This window comes from Pseudoliparis swirei, chromosome 9 (genome assembly GCF_029220125.1).
Source record: "Pseudoliparis swirei isolate HS2019 ecotype Mariana Trench chromosome 9, NWPU_hadal_v1, whole genome shotgun sequence".
NCBI classification, from domain to species: Eukaryota; Metazoa; Chordata; class Actinopteri; order Perciformes; family Liparidae; genus Pseudoliparis; species Pseudoliparis swirei.
In genome coordinates, this window is record NC_079396.1 from 3005390 (window position 1) to 3023849 (window position 18460).

At 39.8% G+C, this 18460-nt stretch overlaps 2 protein-coding genes across 3 annotated transcripts; one reads left to right on the forward strand and one right to left on the reverse strand.

Annotated features, from left to right (window-relative positions):
• The first annotated feature begins 851 nt into the window (after nt 1-851).
• On the forward strand, nt 852-10842 carry LOC130199147 (rho-related GTP-binding protein RhoA-C-like). The gene is made up of 5 exons (XM_056422401.1): nt 852-922; nt 3014-3169; nt 6946-7066; nt 7867-7997; nt 9752-10842. Exons 2-5 carry the CDS (start codon nt 3014-3016, stop codon nt 9923-9925), a joined length of 582 nt encoding a protein of 193 aa, XP_056278376.1. The 5' UTR covers nt 852-922; the 3' UTR covers nt 9926-10842.
• Nucleotides 10843-12555: 1713 nt separating this feature from the next.
• On the reverse strand, nt 12556-17304 carry LOC130199146 (uncharacterized). Of its 2 annotated transcripts, none has more exons than XM_056422399.1 (8): nt 17089-17302; nt 16762-17003; nt 15844-15907; nt 15639-15769; nt 14587-14705; nt 13416-13548; nt 13004-13100; nt 12556-12898 (listed from the first exon to the last, which is right to left on the reverse strand). In XM_056422399.1, the coding sequence occupies exons 1-8, from the start codon at nt 17156-17158 to the stop codon at nt 12666-12668; spliced, it is 1089 nt and encodes a 362-aa protein (XP_056278374.1). In that variant the 5' UTR covers nt 17159-17302; the 3' UTR covers nt 12556-12665. The 2 variants fall into 2 exon arrangements, with proteins under 2 accessions (XP_056278374.1, XP_056278375.1); XM_056422400.1 differs by having other exon boundaries at nt 12735-12893; nt 17089-17304.
• Nucleotides 17305-18460: the final 1156 nt, after the last annotated feature.

An 18460-nucleotide genomic window follows, 5' to 3' on the forward strand; every position in this document is an offset into this window, starting at 1 on the left:
CTGCTGTGAAAGAACGACAACGAGGAAGTTCTTTAGTTCGATCACGGCGACCATCTGTTGCTGCTGGCGTCCCAATGTGGACCAATAAATCCAAAATCCATTCTATGCATTCACTTGTTTTCAGGTCTTTGAAATTTTATGTTTGTTAACGTATCATTTTCAATAAAAATGGATTGATGTATTGCAATAAGATGTCTTGGGTTGCTTCATTACAGTAAACATTACAGTAGGCCTGCAGTCCTGTGTCTTTCATCACTATTTACTGCACAGTTCATCATATTTACTGTCTGCATTTTAGTTAGTGGTTTAGTGTCACTATGTGGTAATAATCCCACAATGTGTGTCGTTAAATTAATGTCACGTTACTGTATTGTCAATCATTAAAGGAATCACAGGGCTAAATTAAGAGAGTTCACTTACACACTTGGAAAGGGATGGGTTACATGTTAATCCAATCATAAACAGTAACATGTGTTTTTTATAAGTATAACATTTGACATTGCCCGATGTTATAAATGTTGTCCTTCTCCATTCATGCAAACTGTTCAAAACCACTGATGGGAATGTTTTTGGAAGATAATACTTGGTTTAATCTCTTATTCAACCCCTGTATATATTTGTTTTCGAAATAAACAGACACTAATTTGTCCCAACTACTCTCGTTAATCATTCTGAGGCAAAACGGGGCTCGTAGGTATAACTTTATATTAGCGAAAATCGTTTTAAAAATAATACACATTGTATTCGGCATTTTAACCACGCGTGAGCTGATTGGCTAAATTGCCAGTCTCATTATTCCACCGTGTCCCATTGGCTGAAAGTACGTGGTGTGGGCGGGCCTAATCTTCGTGGCACTGAGGGGGGCGGGACTGAGAGCTCTGACAGGAAACACGAAAGAAAGGCGAGGATATCTAATAATACGGTAAAACTGTCTTTAAGTCACTATTCTCAATATGCCTCTGCTCGGTTGCGTACGATATATATTTATAGAGGACGATATATAGACCGCGGTACCGAATGTGAGCGGTCCAGTTCGACAAGAGGCCAGTGGTCGCGGAAAAACTCAGCAAAGTCAGCAAGCTAACAGTTAGCTAGCCTCCTCCGGGGAGCGGGCGCTAGCTCGAAGCTAGCCGTCACGCCGCTAATGGAGGATCGATAATAATATAGCGTGAAGTGTCTATTGTGGTTCGTCGTTATGTTCGTGAGTTCATCTGTAACGTGACGTAATCCGACGGGGAGGTCGAGTCGACGGGGCGCGACAGCCCTTCGGACGCGAAGGGGTTAAAAGCGGGGAGGAAGTGGAAGTTCCGACGCAACGAAAACTTGCCCGATTCCGAGGTTCCGGCAGGCCCTTGGACGCATCACCGGCACGGTACCGTTTATTTCCCCCGGTAACCTGTCCGGTAAAATTCCGCTGACCTGTGTTTGGGCACAAAGGTGTAGAACCCTGGACGTCCTGGTTCCGGTGGTTTAGTTTCCGGTGTGTTGATGTCTGCCGGGGAGAAAGGTCAACATAACATTTAGTTTTACAATCAACACTTAAAATGATGAAGGAACTTCAAATGACTCGGCAGGACAACATGGACACAAGACTTTGGTGTTTCATTTATTTATACTGTGATTGTACATAACCCTAACCCATATAACATGATTAATAACATGAGTAATAACATAAGTAATAACATAAGTAATACTATAATACTATAAGTAATACCATGAGTAATACTATAAGTAATAACATAAGTAATACTATAAGTAATACCATGAGTAATACTATAAGTAATAACATAAGTAATACTATAATACTATAAGTAATACCATAAGTAATACTATAATACTATAAGTAATACCATAAGTAATACTATAAGTACTACCATGAGTAATACTATAATACTATAAGTAATAACATAAGTAATACTATAATACTATAAGTAATACCATGAGTAATACTATAATACTAGAAGTAATAACATAGGTAATACCATGAGTAATACTATAAGTAATAACATAGGTAATACCATGAGTAATACTATAATACTATAAGTAATACCATGAGTAATACTATAAGTACTACCATGAGTAATACTATAATACTATAAGTAATAACATAAGTAATACTATAATACTATAAGTAATACCATGAGTAATACCATGAGTAATACTATAATACTAGAAGTAATAACATAGGTAATACCATGAGTAATACTATAAGTACTACCATGAGTAATACTATAATAACATAGGTAATACTATAAGTAATACCATGAGTAATACTATAATACAATAAGTAATACTATAATTAATAAGTAATAACATAGGTAATACCATGAGTAATAACATAGGTAATACCATAAGTAATACCATGAGTAATACCATAAGTAATACCATGAGTAATACCATAAGTAATACTATAATTAATAAGTAATAACATGAGTAATACCATAAGTAATACTATAATTAATAAGTAATAACATAGGTAATACCATGAGTAATACCATGAGTAATACCATAATTAATAAGTAATAACATAGGTAATACCATGAGTAATACCATGAGTAATACTATAATTAAGTGTACTTCATGTTCATAGCGCCCTGATGTTTTTAAGGGGAACGTTGCATCGTTTATTCCAGAGAAACAGAAAACGCTCCTTCAGTCCCGTCCGTTTGATCCACAAGGAAATATTTTTGAGGCCGAATATCAGATGGATTGAACTTAAAAATGCCAGATATTACATTCTCCTGGTCATGTCCTCACAGGTCCACCGGGCCGTCGGGTTAGCTTCAGTGTAAAGCGGAGAGAAAATGCAATTCATCGTAAAAAAGCGCGTGTGCACTTCATCCTCAGCACTTCCTGCTCTCCAGACTCGACAGTCCTCTGTTCCCACGACACGGCTCTTCACACCGCTGGGCACAACTAAACTTCTACAACTCACTGTGTGTTTTCTCTTCTTTTTAATATCTCCCACTCTTTAAACTCCCCGGTCTCGTGCCGCCGGATGTCTTTCACTCAGATGGCTGCGATCAGAAAGAAGCTGGTGATCGTCGGCGACGGCGCCTGCGGCAAGACGTGTCTGCTCATCGTGTTCAGCAAGGATCAGTTCCCCGAGGTCTACGTGCCCACGGTGTTCGAGAACTACGTGGCCGATATCGAGGTGGACGGGAAACAGGTAAAGTGCATATTAATACGCATAATATATCTGTAAATGTGCCAGAGTTATGAGCCAAGAGGCTGTTTTTATGAGGCAGGTCATCATAAAACAAACCCGAAGACGCAAGATTACACGTACAATGCTTACACAAACAACTCCTAGTGAGAATCGTGAGTATACTCTTAACCCAGGGGTCTCAAACTCATTTTCACCGTGGGCCACATCAGCATCATGGCTGCCCTCTTAAAGGGCAGGAAACACTTTATAAAACTCCTCGAACATGTTGTTAAATGACTCTCTTTGCATTTGATTGTTGTTTATTTGAGTGTAGAAATATTGTACATTAGAAAATGTCTCTTATATTACAACATAAATGCATTTCATTTCAAACCTTCAAAATAAAAGCACAAGAAATTTTTCTGCAGTTTCTTTAAGAAAAATTCTTAAAGGGCCAGAAACACTTTATAAAACTCCTCGAACATATTGTTAAATGACTCTCTTTGCATTTGATTATTGTTCATTTGAGTAGAAATATTGTAGGTAAGAAAATGTCTCTAATATTACAACCTGAATCCATTTAATTTGAAACCTTCAAAATAAAAGCACGGGAAACTTTTCTGCAATTTCTTTAAGAAAAATTCTTAAAGGGCCGAAAACACTTTATAAAACTCCTTGAACATATTGTTAAATGACTCTCTTTGCATTTGATTATTGTTCATTTGAGTGTAGAAATATTGTACGTCAGAAAATGTCTTTTATATTACAACATGAATCCATTTAATTTGAAACCTTCAAAATAAAAGCACGGGAAATTTTTCTGCAATCTCTTTAAGAAGAATGGGATCACATGTGTTTAAAGCCGTTAAAGGCCACATACAATGATGCGGCGGGATGGATTTTGCCCGCGGGCCTTGTGTTTGACACCTGTGTCTTAGACGACTCAGACGTTGTCAAGTCATGCAACAGGAAGACTCGACACAGTCGAGTCTTCCTGTTGCATGACTTGACAACGTCTAAGACACAGGTGTCAAACACAAGGCCTGCAGGCAAAGCAAATAACATGAGGGAGTTGTTGCTGCAGCAGTTTGTTATGCTTCAGGTGTTTATGCTAAGCTAGACTAACAGAGTCCTGGTTCCAGCTCTACTCAGGGTTCCTACGGTCATGGAAAACCTGGAAAAGTCATGGCATTTTAAAATGGTCATTGGAAAAAACGTAAATCATAAAAGTTTTGGAAAAGTCGTGGAAATTTGTTGTAATCGCATGTTCATTTACGCCGAGTTTAAAATAATTAATATGTTTTTCAAAGCAAGACGCTCAAAATATGAGCCAGCGTACGCTCTCAATGCGCAACATGTTCTACATGTTCATGTTTATACCGAGATTTCAGTTTGGTCGTGGAAATTTGGTTTAAATTCATGGAAAAGTCCTGGAAATCCATTGGTCAAAATGTGTAAGAACCCTGTGTACTTCACACACACACAACACACACACTCTCTATTCCGTGAACATAATATTCCCGTTCCATACGAGTGTTGAAAGAGTCATCGGTGAAGACATTTAATAACAATAATAATAATCCATTTCATTTAGAAAGCGCTTTTTACGGTCCTCAAAAACACTTTGCATGTTGCGTTCACACGCCGTAGACACAGCTAGGCAGGGCTCCAGACTAACTTTTTTAACTAGGAGCACAGTGGCCCCTAACTTAAAATGTTAGGGGCGCAAGCAGAAAATTTAGGGGCGCACACAGGGTTTTCCTGGGTCAAAATTGTTGGCGCGCTGCGCGCGCACCATCTATTCATGCAGTCGAGATATTGAGTGAGTGATCAGCAGCTGGCCGCTCTGCCATGATGCGCGCACACATCCGCGCACACGGGTAAGCACACTCCTCACTAGCACCCCCTCCCCCCGTTAACAACTCTTCTCGGCTCGCCCAAATTTTCTCTATGCAGGAAAAACCCTGCGCACAGTATAAATCGACTTGCAAAGTTTTCCCATCATTTCTACTGTATTACTGATAAATAATTTGACAATATACAATCTTATGCCTTTTTGCCTTCATGAACTGCAAAACATTCACAACAGAGAACTCTTCAGAAGTTACTGTATTGAGTTTAAACATATTTTAAGAAAAAACATACCTTGAGCATGTGCATGTTGCACTTCGATGTGGCCAATCAAAACATTTGTTGGTTTCTAGAGATGCACCGATCAGGTTTTTGGTGCCGATCACCGATCACTGAAATCAGTATCTGCCGATCACCGATAATACCGATCACGGTGTCGATTGAAGCATTCTATTTTTGTGTAGCATTATTGCTATGAGGACTATGAGGAAATACATATATAAAGCACCTCAAACATGAAAGAAATTACAGATTTCTTTAAACATTTAGGACTTTTACTTTGAAAAATGTCCTAATTGATACATTACAATTGTTTGATTGCTATTGTAGGGGATTTCAGATATGTATGGAACACATCTGCATCATTCATTTCCTGGAACTCTTGGGGAAATCTATATACAGGACTTTTCTTAACATACAAAAGACTGACTAATTTGTATAAACTCTTCCTTGGTCCAGTAAAAATGTTCTAATGTTAGCCTAATTTAAGCTAAATCTCAGAAACGATCTCTAAAGATACTAAATCAGTTCATTGTTTACTTTTATATGTTCGTGTATGATTTGTCGACATCTTATTTTGAAAAACGGATATTGTTTCACGTGGTTCTTTACGCTAACTTTGCAAAACCGGATGTTGTCACTTAAATCCTTCCGCTAACTTTCTCAAAACCCTCGCGCGCTCCTGATCGAATGTGTTTACCGTGAGCATCAGGCTCTAGGGGCAGACATGTGAGAGTCGGCTGAGTCGACCCAGAGATTCAACTCGGGGGACGGAGACGCCTCTCGGTGGTGAGGATCCCCTCTGACCTCTCACTCTGCGGCCAACGCCGGTCGCATTGTCTCCGTTGCGGTGCGCCTCTTTTCACACATTAGCCCCCCCCACACACACTGGCCAGCCTTCTTCTTCGGTTTTCGTCTCCTTTCTTCTTCTTCTGGAGTTAATGTCGGTTAGCAAACCAGTCATTCAGGCATTACCGCTAACTATAGTGGGCTGAAGTGTAGAACAAGTTTGTCAGCAACAAAAATATTTAATAACAAAAACAACAAAAATCTGCTAATTTACTGGTCGCGCATGCGCGAGTTGATGAAAAATTTACTCGCACTGTGTCTAATTTTAGGCGCAAAATGCGACCATTTGGTCGCAGTCTGGAGCCCTGCTAGGGGGGAAGTGTCTTGCACAAGGGCACATGGCCTCGGGCGGGGGATTGAACCGCCGACCCCCTGATTGAAAGACGGACCTGCTGACCAACTCAACGCCACTTTTTTTCATTCATGTTTTTTTTATTTTCTACAATTACAAATGTTTTCTGATGATTTAAAAACTCAAACCCCCCCCCCCCCTCCCACACACACACATCTTTACAAAGGACTTTTGAGTCGTAGCCACGAAATCAGGAGCGTCTCGTCGTGACTTTTAGATTAGATTAAACTTTATTGTCATTAAACAAGTGCAGAGCAACGAAAGGCAGTTTGGCATCCAGCCAGAAGTGCAACAGAAAGCATCATAATAAATACAGGATGTACAGATTATCGTGAATAAAGCGCTCTCCAAGAGGGCGGCTGAAGGCCTGACCTCGTGCTCTTGGTAATAAGTTTAGACAAAACGGTGGGCGGATGAAACGTCCTCCCTCTCTCCCAGACGTCATAATCTCGCGTCTCCCCTGCAGGTGGAGCTGGCTCTGTGGGACACGGCGGGCCAGGAGGACTACGACCGCCTGAGGCCTCTGTCCTACCCCGACACGGACGTCATCCTCATGTGCTTCTCCATCGACAGCCCCGACAGTTTGGGTGAGTCTTCTTCCTCCTCCTCCTCCTCTTCGTCGTCTTTTTTTTCTTGCTCCCGCGTTTAACCCTCCTATGACCTTTGGGGTCAATTTGACCCCATTCAATGTTTGACGTCTCTAAAAAAAATGATTAACATTATTTTTTTGGATTCATATTTCATGACTTTTCCTTATTTATTAGGGACAACTGGGAAAACATCAAATTAACATGATGATATGTTTTCAATGTCCTGTACAATTTGACCCCAGGCTGTTTTTCACTGTTTAAAACATATAAGAAATATCAACTTTTTTATTTATTTAAAGGTCTGTTTAGGTCGTCAACAAACAAACATAAAGTACCTCACACTTAAACTTGGGAAACAATATTAATTCTAATCATTATTACCAATTCTAATACAATATTAATTCTAATCATTGGAGGTTTTAACTGCTGGGGTCAAAAAGTGTAAAAGATGTTAGTAAATTTGAAGGTAACAGGAGGGTTAAATAATAATAATAATAATACATTACATTTCTATAGCGCTTTTCAAAATACTCAAAGATGCTTTTCAACACATAGTTAAAATATCCTAAAAGCTATGCAATAAAAATAAATAAAATTACAATAAAAACAAACGATAAAAGCGAATAAGAGCGTAGAAGGCACACAATCACACATTAAAAACAGTTTTGAACAGGTGGGCTTTGATTTGTGATTTGAACGATGAAAGTTCGGTGCCGTCTTGGATGATTTTGGGGAGAGTTCCAGAGGGAGGGGCCTCTGTCTCTTTCAACGCCTCTACATCTCGTCTCCCGATGCAGAGAACATTCCGGAGAAGTGGACCCCCGAGGTGAAGCACTTCTGCCCCAACGTGCCGATTATCCTGGTGGGGAACAAGAAGGACCTGCGCAACGACGAGCACACGCGCCGCGAGCTCGCCAAGATGAAGCAGGTCAGTGGGGCCGCCTCGCTTTACCCACAATCCTTTTCAAACCCGCGGGACTTTTGCGTCGCTTAGAAGGCGACGCCGCGAACGAGGCCGGCGTGACTGAACCCCGTTGGAGATAAAATAAAGCTGAATAGCTTAAAGGGATAGTTTGCATGTTTTAAAAAAACATTAATACATCTATTTTTCATTGAAACTTTCTTCTTTAAACACTTTCTTACAATAATTAAAGCTGCAAGCAGCGTTGAACGGGTCCTCGCTCACCTGCGCCGGTCGGGGGAGCCGGCGGGATGCCGGCCCGCTCGGCCGAGGACGCAGGCACGCCGGTCGGACTTGACTCGGGCCGTGACTTGTAACGAGCACGACAAGTTTGGGGCAGATTCGACGAAGTCCAGTTTAGCCACTAGGTGGCGCTTTAACTACGTGAACATATTCATGCATCATGTGTCCCTACGTGAAGTGTAGACTACGTCATGTAAATTCAATGTTAAAAAAAAAAAGTGATGAAAAAAAGCTGTCTTGTCTTGGAATCAATCACGGATCTCCGGGTGTCCAGTCCAACACTTATAATAATAATAATAATCATTTATTTTACATAGCGCTTCTCAAGGCACCCGAAGTCGCTTTACAGAGTCCAGTAGTCATACACACACAGTCATACCGGTGGTGGTAAGCTACATCAGTAGCCACAGCTGCCCTGGGGCAGACTGACGGAAGCGTGGCAGCCAATCAGCGCCTACGGCCCCTCCGACCACCACCAACATTCATTCACATCCATACGAACCGGGGTGAGGCTGCGGTGCATGTCTTTATGATGGTGGGGGAAACCGGAGGACCCGGAGGAAACCCACGCAGACATGAGGAGAACATGCAAACTCCACACAGAAAGGACCTGGAACGACCGGGATTCGAACCCAGGGCCTTCTTGCTGTGAGGCGACAGTGCTAACCACTGAGCCACCGTGCTGAGCTATAGATCTAGCTGGATTAGAGGCAGCCGTAGGCGGTCACATTATTTTGGGCAGGACAAATTTGGGCCGGATTGAAGAAAGTCCAGTTGAGCCAGTATGTGGCGCTTTGAGTCTGTAAACATATCCATGCATCATATGTCTCTAAGTGAAGTGTAGACCACGTCATGTAAATTAAATGTAAAAAAACCCGATAACATTATTTTTGCCTGAACCTGGAATCGAAAACAGGTCTCTGTGTCACTAGGCAAGTGCCTATTGCTCTGCACCACTGATTAGATGTAATTGCATTAGCTGTAGGGGGTAACATTATCGTGAAAGTGAATAATTTAGGGTTATTTTACTTTTTAATAGGTGTTCCTCTAAAAAATGTGATTCTTTCTTCGTGTGAATGTGTTCAAGCCTTTATTGGCATCATGCATGATTTTTATTGGAAGGATTGGATGAGTTTAAGCAATAGTTTTTAACATAAAGAAATCACGGAAAGTACACAATTATTGGCAGTAAAAAAACGTAAATTTCCTACGGACGAAAAGTCTTTTTTTTTCACAGTGTTCATTGTTCAAGTCTTGAGATTCTATAAAAAATTATTAGAGCTGATTCTGGTCGCGTTTTGTGGGAGAAATCCTTAGATGTACTTCGTCTGTCGCTCGGACCCTAATAAACACGAGGCGAAAAGATCACGGGGCGGTTGATACGTCGCCGTCGGGTCCTTTAAGGATCCGCGTGTGACGTCCAACGCGTCCCGCGAGTCGACAAGTCGTGTGTGTGTTTTCGGTTGACGTCCAATCAGGAGCCGGTGAAGGCGGACGAGGCGCGGGACATGACCAACCGGATCAACGCCTTCGGCTACCTGGAGTGCTCGGCCAAGACGAAGGACGGCGTGCGGGAGGTGTTCGAGATGGCCACCAGGGCGGCGCTGCAGGCCAAGAAGCGAGGCAAGAAGAGCGTCTGCGCCCTGCTATAGAGGGTTATTTATGGGGGGGGGGCAGTGATGGAGGAGGGGAGGGACTAACACACCAGGCCAAAAAAAAAGAGAAAGAATTAACGCACATCCCTTCTTTATTTTTATTTCTAATTTGACTTGTTCTAAACGTATATTTCATTTCATATTCGAGTAAGAAACCTCCCTGATTTCTGGTCTGCTCCTTTTTTTTAATTTTGCAAACTCCACATCTTCTCCACGGCTTCATGAATTCATAATAATTTCCACTTGGCGAATGTTTCAGCTCCAGTGACTTTGCCGTTTCCCCCTTTTTTTATTATTGTTGTTTCATATTTTCCATTGATAACCTTCCGGCATGTCATAGGATGTCCTCGACTTACCGAGAGGCTTTTAATTTGAAAAAACATTCACAGGAAGTGCAGAGTTTCCGAGGCGATAACTTAAAAGCAATACGAAAAGAAAACTGCGCCATGGAAGAAGCTGTTTCTGTTGTGCCTGCGTGGATCCATCCATCTGAGCACGTGACGCAGTAACTCCACCCCTCAGTGTTTTAACTCGGCTGTTATTGGTCGTCCAGCTGTTATTGGACACGCCCATTATTTAAATAGCAGCTTGTATTTGGAAGGTTCTGGTCTGTCAGGGTGTTTCCACTCTGCTATTCATTTGTTTTCTTTCCTGTTTTGTTATTTTAACTATGTGATATTCTACTGGCTTATGTTGTATTATTTGCACACAGCTTAAAACAAAAACAAAACGTCAGTGTGGTGTATTACACACGCTGAAAGAAAATATTCAAAAAGTCAATAAAGTGTAAGTGACTCCTAAAGGATTGGTTATTGGAATATTGTTTAGTATACAAAACGTATTCTCACATTACGCCAGTCGTCTTTTTTGTTTTTTATGTATTCTAAAGGAAATAAACTGTAACTTGAGAATTGTCACATGTCCTCGTCTTGATTTCAGTTATCATAACTAAAAACTTCATTCTTTAAAGATATTAAATCAGGTCAGGTTGGATGTTTGGGAAAAAGTTTATTATATTGATTTCTATAGCGCTTTTCAGAATACTCAAAGACGCAAAGATATATACACATATACATATATATCATACCTGCAAACTTGTCACCTTTCGGTGAAATTCACCGTTTTGAACTCAAAATAGGTCATCCACGTGAATCGTGGAGATCCGAAGAGTTTTTGTTTTGGTGGGGGGGGGGGGGTCACCTGGCCCGCTGCCGTTGAGATTGCAGTGAGAGGCGGAGAAAAGTGTGAAGAGTTGCTCTTCGCAATAAAACATCTTTGATGGGGCGTGTCGCGTCTCGGCCAATCAGCGTTCAGATGTCGACAGCGTTTGGGGGTTCAGGTTAGCTTGAATGTTAGCCCGCTACACCGTGCAGCTGTCACGCTGCACGGTGTAGCGATGCTAACAAAGTACCGTACGTTAAACACGATGTGATTTAGCATATTTTTAGTATCGATACTTCATTAAGAGAGCGATCAGAGCTCACGCGCTGCTCCGTGTCGAGCTGTCTGCGCACACTGCGCTGCGCAGCTCACAGCGAGAGAAGTGGCGCAGCTTTAGAGACTTCGGCTTAAAAAATACAAAGATGCCAGAAGTGAAATGTTTCAGTCTGTAAAGTTGTGTAACTCTCCAGCTGCTCATCCTGATGAACTGTGGATCATCTGGTCAGAGACTAACGGCCTCATAGTGTATAATCAATGCTATGATGGAACCATGTAGTTTCATTCATATCTGGCTGTATGAATACTCATATTACTGTCATTTGTTAAGTGTTGAAAAAGTTGGTAAAAAGTGAACCATACAGATGTTTTATTTATTACTATTATAGATAAATATACCAGTCTCGTAATTATGGTACCATATTGTTTGTATGGTGGATTGAATTCTGGTATCGGGTATCATGATATTTATGGCAGGTATGTAATATGTATAGAAGTTATAATATGAGTATCGTGACAAACAGGTAGAGACAGAACAGATTCAGGGAGAAGTCCATGAGGACTGTTCAGGCTAAATAAAAGGAAGTTGGTTCATGAATGACTTTAACCATATTATATATAATGACAATGTATATTTGTTATTACTATCATTATAGGGCTGAGTCAGAGCGGAGAACCTTTTATTCTTAAACTGTTTATTATCATTATTTAGATTTGAGGTCAGAACAATAAAATGACTAGTTGTGGTTCTAAAAGCTTTGAGGCTTCAAACAACGTGGATGTGGTGTGGTGAAAAAAGAAAAGAAAAAAGTCACCTGCACCCCCCCCCCCCCCCTGAAAGACACCAGACCCAACAATGCAAATGAGCTAAAGGCCGCTATTGAAGCATCCTGGGCATCCATAAACCCTCAGCAATGCCACAGGCTGATTGCCTCCATGCCACGCCGCATTGATGCAGTAATCCGTGCAAAAGGATTCCCAACCAAGTACTGAGTGCATTAATGGACATTTTCAAATGTTTGATTTTGTTTTGCTGTTATAAATCTTTTTTTTTACTTGGTCTGAGGAAATATTCTAATTTTATGAGATAGGATTTTAGAGTTTTCTTAAGCTGTAAGCCATAATCAGCAATATTAAAAGAATAAAAGGCTTGCAATATTTCAGTTGATTTGTAATGAATCCAGAATGCATGACATTTGTTTTTTTAATTGCATTACAGAAAATAAAGAACTTTATCACAATATTCTAATTTTCTGAGACAGTCCTGTATACACACACACTTAGTTGGGGACATTAGCGTTCATACTAGCAGGCTGTGGAGGGGTCGGGGCCGGTGGTACGAGCCGTTTGTGTTGTCAAAGAGGTTCAATAAGTGGAACTCTTTATTCCTCTTTTCAACTTTTACCCCAAAGTTATCCCAAATTATCTTCCCCTCCTTTCCAATCCTCTCTCTTCGGGCCCCCAGAGCGCCGTTAGCCGGTGAAATGTCCTCCGCCGGTCGCTTCACTCCATAACGTCTGATGCAGTCCTGTTCTGAAATATAAAAAAAAGTATTCAGTCAACCCCAAGACTTAAAAACTCTGTCAAATCATATTTGTGTATTTATTAATTTCCACATGATAAGCTAAAGCCACAAACCTGCGTCTGGATCGATAAACGAGTGTCTGATGAGGAAGTCCAGGGCCACCATGGCACAGTCGGGTTTTAAGTCATCCGTGGCCAGCAGTCTCTTAACCTATTGAAAAACAGACTTATCTTTATTTATTTTTAAACTAAAAAGGGTGTATATAGCATCGAGCTACGTGTCGCTAGTTCCGTAAACGTGCTAATTGGGCTGACAATTCTTTTAGTTGGTGTTTGAGTTTGGATTAACAATTCTTTTAGCCCACGTTCTGTTTAATTTGATGGATGACATAAAAATATTCGCTCATGTTAAACCACAATGGGTCAATTTCACCCCATATGGGGGGCAAGGATTTTTTAAATAATACAGTTGGGTGGCATCTACATTTAGGGAGCTCCCGAAAAGCAAAATGTCGGCCACACCGACCTCGTCGACGGGCAGCAGGTGGAAGTCTTGGACCTCTCCGTCTCCGGCGCGGGGCTCGAACTCCAGAGGAAGTTCCAGATCGAAGACGAACTGGCTCTCTGGAAACACCCCGTCCTCGTCCTCGTAGGTGTAGCTGGGGAAATAATAAAAGGTTTGGGAGTGAAGTTATGCTAACGTGAAGAGAGCGGCGTTGGCGTCACACCTGCGTTTTTACGGGCTCACGCTCATTAAATATTTATTAATTCAATATATACATACATGTGCAGCGCCATCGCATCAGTTTAGAGGAAGAAGAAAAACACATAATAAATTAACGTGAACTAGCTCATTTTAAATATATATATATTAAATTAAATGAATTAAAAAAATAGGATATATATATATGCATTCTTTTTTATTATTTATTCTTTAATAGAAAATATATATGTAAAAACTATTGTAAAAAGAAAAATAATACCTGGAGTATATTCATACATATATATATATATATATATATATATATATATATATTGACTGTGAATTATAAATACATTTATAAATTGTGAATGAGGAACATTGGTTAATTAATTTCATCTGAGCCAACTCTTGTGAAGTGGCATATAGAGAGACATTAGTTATTGTTGTTGTTTTTAAAGCCCAATACTCATTATACGCGTTACAATGTTCCTCAATGCGACCGCGTTTAACGTTAGCTGCTCAGCGCCGTTATTTAGCCGCTGCGCTGCTAACGCTAACTAGCTCGCCCCCTGTCCTTTTGAACTGAGATGTTAGTTCACAAAGTAGCGAGGTAGCGTTAGTTAGGAGTATATTTTAAATTTGGATTGCCACCTTTATTACATTTTCAAGCAGGATTCTGGTCGCTATGTTTTTTTCTCTCTTTTGATTCTTAAAAAATCCCATGTTCATGCCCGAACACTTTATGACTTCCTGTCTGAGAAACGCAGATCGAGCCCATTTGGTTCCTACTGGAGACGACATTTAGCAAATTAAAAAATGTCCCAAATCAGCTGGTCGCCGTCGTTTTTAAACAGGTAGGAAATAGGGAACTATTTCCCGCGGCGGATGAATCCACAGTGAGTGTTCATTGAGATGAAGGACCATGGGAGAAGGACTCCTCGTGGACAGAGAGCTCTTCTAGTCCTCCGGAGCTCCGACTCCCCAACAGACTCACCTCACATTGGCTACGGGGCGAGCCTTCGCTGCAATGGCTGCTGGGATACACGCTTCCTCCTCGCACTCCTTGACCAACGTGTGTTTGATGCCAACGCCGGCGGCGATGCCACCCGCCGCCTTGCAGAACACACAACGCCATCGTCACCCTTCTGGACGCACTTTAAGAGGAAACCTGAGATACTGAATTTATAAGTGTTTTCTGAATAATCTAAAAAAATCTGGAGGCAATGTACTAAATTATTGTGTCTCCTATTACTTACTTTTCATGTTTTTTATTACTTACTTGTAATAGTATGTATAACTTACTTTTAATGTGTGTTATTACTTACTTTTATTAGTAGTATTACTTAATTTTAATGTTAATTATTACACTTTTTTTTTTAAAGTATTACTTACTTTTAATGTTTTTATTACTTACTTGTATTAGTAGTATTACTTAATTTTAATCTTAATTATTACACATTAAAAAAATGTATTACTTACTTTTAATGTTTTTTATTACACATTTAAAAAAATATGTATTACTTACTTTTAATGTTTTTTATTACTTACTTTTAATAGTATGCATTACTTAATTTTAATGTTATTTATTACACATTAAAAAAATATGTATTACTTACTTTTAATGTGTTTTATTACTTACTTTTAATAGTATGTATTACTTACTTTTAATGTCATTTATAACACATTTTTAATAGTACATATTACTTACTTGTAATGTTTTTATGACTTACTTTTAATGTTTTTTATTACATTTAATGTACAGTAGCTTTATATTTTGTGTTCTTCTTACCACACATACTGTTGTAATGTGTCTTATCCTGTACTGTTTGTTATTGTTTATGTTTGTTATTGTTTTATGATTATTATAGTCTGTCAAGGGACTAGAGATGCTAATTAGCTGTGTAGCTAAAATCTGGTCCAGAGCATCACATGCTGACATTCATGTTTTAACTGTACATGGTCCCTTTTAAATAAAGATAATAATAATAATTCACATTTCTCGTCACTGATTTCTGGCGTCTCCGGTCCGTCGCGGCGTGCGCTCACCACACTGTCCAGCAGTCCGGGGTACGTCTGCTTGGTGAGGGAACGGCGTGCCAGCCACATGCGGACTTCCCCGCCATTGCCGACGGTGTAGCCGTTGATGTGGACGCCGTAGCGCTTCACGCCAAAAAGACCTGTGGTGCAAGCGTCACGTGAGCAGCTCACACACCGGGACCGACCGGCGGGGCCGCGTGCGGCGCGGACTTACTCGTCGCTGCTCTTTCCATCCACATCAGAGGAGGGTCGGAGAACGCGGGCATCACACTGTTCTTCTAGAGAGGATGAGGAGGAACGCTTCAGGATTACTGCAGCACGAATTATTAGGGTTCTCTTTAAATATTTTTGAGGATATCAAAAGGTCATTTGAAGTATGAGGATGGGATTTTTTTTTACAGTCCCAGGTTTAATAATGCGGTTTGATCATGAAACTGCCCAAAATGTCATAAGCAGAAAAGGATCATATGTTATGTTAACATTTGGTTTGGGGAATAACTCACTGTCAGCATGTTTCACAAAGATATTAAAAGCTTGGTTCTAATTAATTAATCCAATTACTTTGAAATGAATTAAAAAGAATAGATTATATGAATAAATTAAATGAACATAAAAAATAGAATATATATATATATATATATATATATATGCATTCTTTTTTATTATTTATTCTTTAATAGAAAATATATATGTTGTAAAAACTATTGTAAAAAGATAAATAATACCCGGAGTGTATATATATATATATATATATATATTATATTCCTGTTCATTCTTTAATAGAAAATGTAAAATATATATGTAAAAACTAATGGAATAATATAGATAATAACCGGAGTGTGTATGTATATATAAAAAAGATTTATAACAGCTGAGTGTTTGTCAAGGCTCAGGAAACCCTTGCAGGTGTTTCAAGTTAATTAGACAATTCAAGTGATTTGTTTAATACCCTACTAGTATACTTTTCATGATATTCTAATATTTAGAGATAGGATATTTGAGTATATATATATGTATTTATGCTGCTACAGTTTACTACCTAATCTTTGTATAATATAATTGTGTCATTAAAAAAATGTGTAGTTGGTGTGTGTGTGTGTGTGTGTGTGTGTGTGTGTGCATGTGCGTGCACCTCATCCCTCCACCCCTTCAGACACGTGAACGCGCCTTCCCGTCTCATGGTGCGCAGCACCGCGTCCACAGCCTCCGACCTCTTCTCGTACGAGTCCAGGCTGCGGCGCAGCGACACAGCGCCCCCTAGCGGCGGGCTGAACACTTCCGGGTACCGTGTCAACAGCGGGGCGACGTGCGGAGGAATCCAGCCCACCTGCACTCCGTTTATCTCAAACCTTAAGCACTTGGACCGGCCGGAGGCTGCGGGAAACACGTCGGCCATTGTTACTTTAATAAACAACCCGTAACTCCGCTGACTGCGCGTTTTCTTTGTCGAGTAACTCACCTGGTAAATAAAAGTTATTCATTCGGCGGAGGAGCTGGAGTATTGTTTCGGACCAGGCAGAGTTAGCCATGTGGACAGAATGTCAAACCTCTAAAGGCCCCGAGAGAGTGAACGTGTGTAAACTGGGAGAATGAAACGACTGCTCATAAAACATTCTCATCAACATACTATTTTGACCGCCATGTTTGATTTCCCCCAAAGCGCTCTGCGCATGTCTGCTCCTTCTTCTTCGTGGCTCACATACTTTTTGTAAAAATCTGCGCATGCGTTAGTATTTCCTGTCAACATACGAAGTCATGGCGTCCACATGTTTATTGACGGGAAAAAATCAATCATGTGTTGTTTGTTTTGACAAGTAAATAAAAATGCTACTTTAAACCACATGTTTTTACTTTATAAAACACTTATTCATTACACATTTGTTTTTAAAAAGTGCAGTCAGACATCTTCATATTCCTCTCCACGTCCACAGTGCTGTACCATTCAATTTATTTTATATTGCCTAATATCACAAATTACAAATTTGCCTCAAATAAATTGTACACCTTATAAAGTGCTAAAACAGGAGTCATGTGATCTCTTTTCTTAGTTTTAGTGAGTACACAAGCTGCAGCATTCTGGATCAACTGAAGGGACCTAAGAAACCTATTAGAGCAGCCTGATAATAAGGAGTTGCAGCTATCTAGTCTAGAAGTAACGAACGTGTGAACCAGTTTTTCTGTATCTTTTTGAGACAAGATGTGTCTGATCTTTTAAATGTGACGTAGATTTTTTTTAATGCAGTCCTTGAGATTTGCTTCACATGGAGTTAAATTGACAAGTCCTGATAAAAGATAACAGATATTCTTTACAGTGATGTTGGATGTCAGGGCAATGCCATCTCCAGAAACCACATCACTAGATAATTGATCTCTTAGGTGTAAATATATATATATATATATATATATATATATATATATATATATATGATAGATAGATAGATAGATATATACTTTATTAATCCCCAAGGGGAAATTTGTCGTGACAGTAGCAGCAACACACAAGAATAAAACCAAAACACAAAATATAAGAAACAGGGATGAAAGATATAGAAGTATACAAGTAAAATAAAAGTACAATACAAAACAAAATATATATGTAAATATACAACACACATGCATACACAATACACAACAACACTGACAAATCAAATACAAAAAAATATTAAATATAGACAGAGTGCAAAAAGCAAAGTGTGTGTATGAGTGCAGAGCAAATGAAATGAAATGTGTGTGTATGTGTGTAGTGCAAACAAATGAGATGTGTGAAGTGCAGATCAACATAGTGTAAGTATTCAGTGATTGCACTATGATCTGGCAAGAGGTGAACTGTT

Bases quoted from the DNA above. Each gene is read 5' to 3' on its own strand.
- LOC130199147 (XM_056422401.1), top strand. From the start codon at position 3,014: ATGGCTGCGATCAGAAAGAAGCTGGTGATCGTCGGCGACGGCGCCTGC. The intron at 7,067-7,866 runs GTGAGTCTTCTT...CTCCCGATGCAG, and splicing joins CGACAGCCCCGACAGTTTGG to AGAACATTCCGGAGAAGTGG. The intron at 7,998-9,751 runs GTCAGTGGGGCC...ACGTCCAATCAG, and splicing joins AGCTCGCCAAGATGAAGCAG to GAGCCGGTGAAGGCGGACGA.
- LOC130199146 (XM_056422399.1), bottom strand. From the start codon at position 17,158: ATGGCTAACTCTGCCTGGTCCGAAACAATACTCCAGCTCCTCCGCCGA. The intron at 14,706-15,638 runs GTGAGCGCACGC...GTGTTCTGCAAG, and splicing joins CCGGACTGCTGGACAGTGTG to GCGGCGGGTGGCATCGCCGC. The intron at 13,101-13,415 runs GTCGGTGTGGCC...GTTTTTCAATAG, and splicing joins ACCTGCTGCCCGTCGACGAG to GTTAAGAGACTGCTGGCCAC.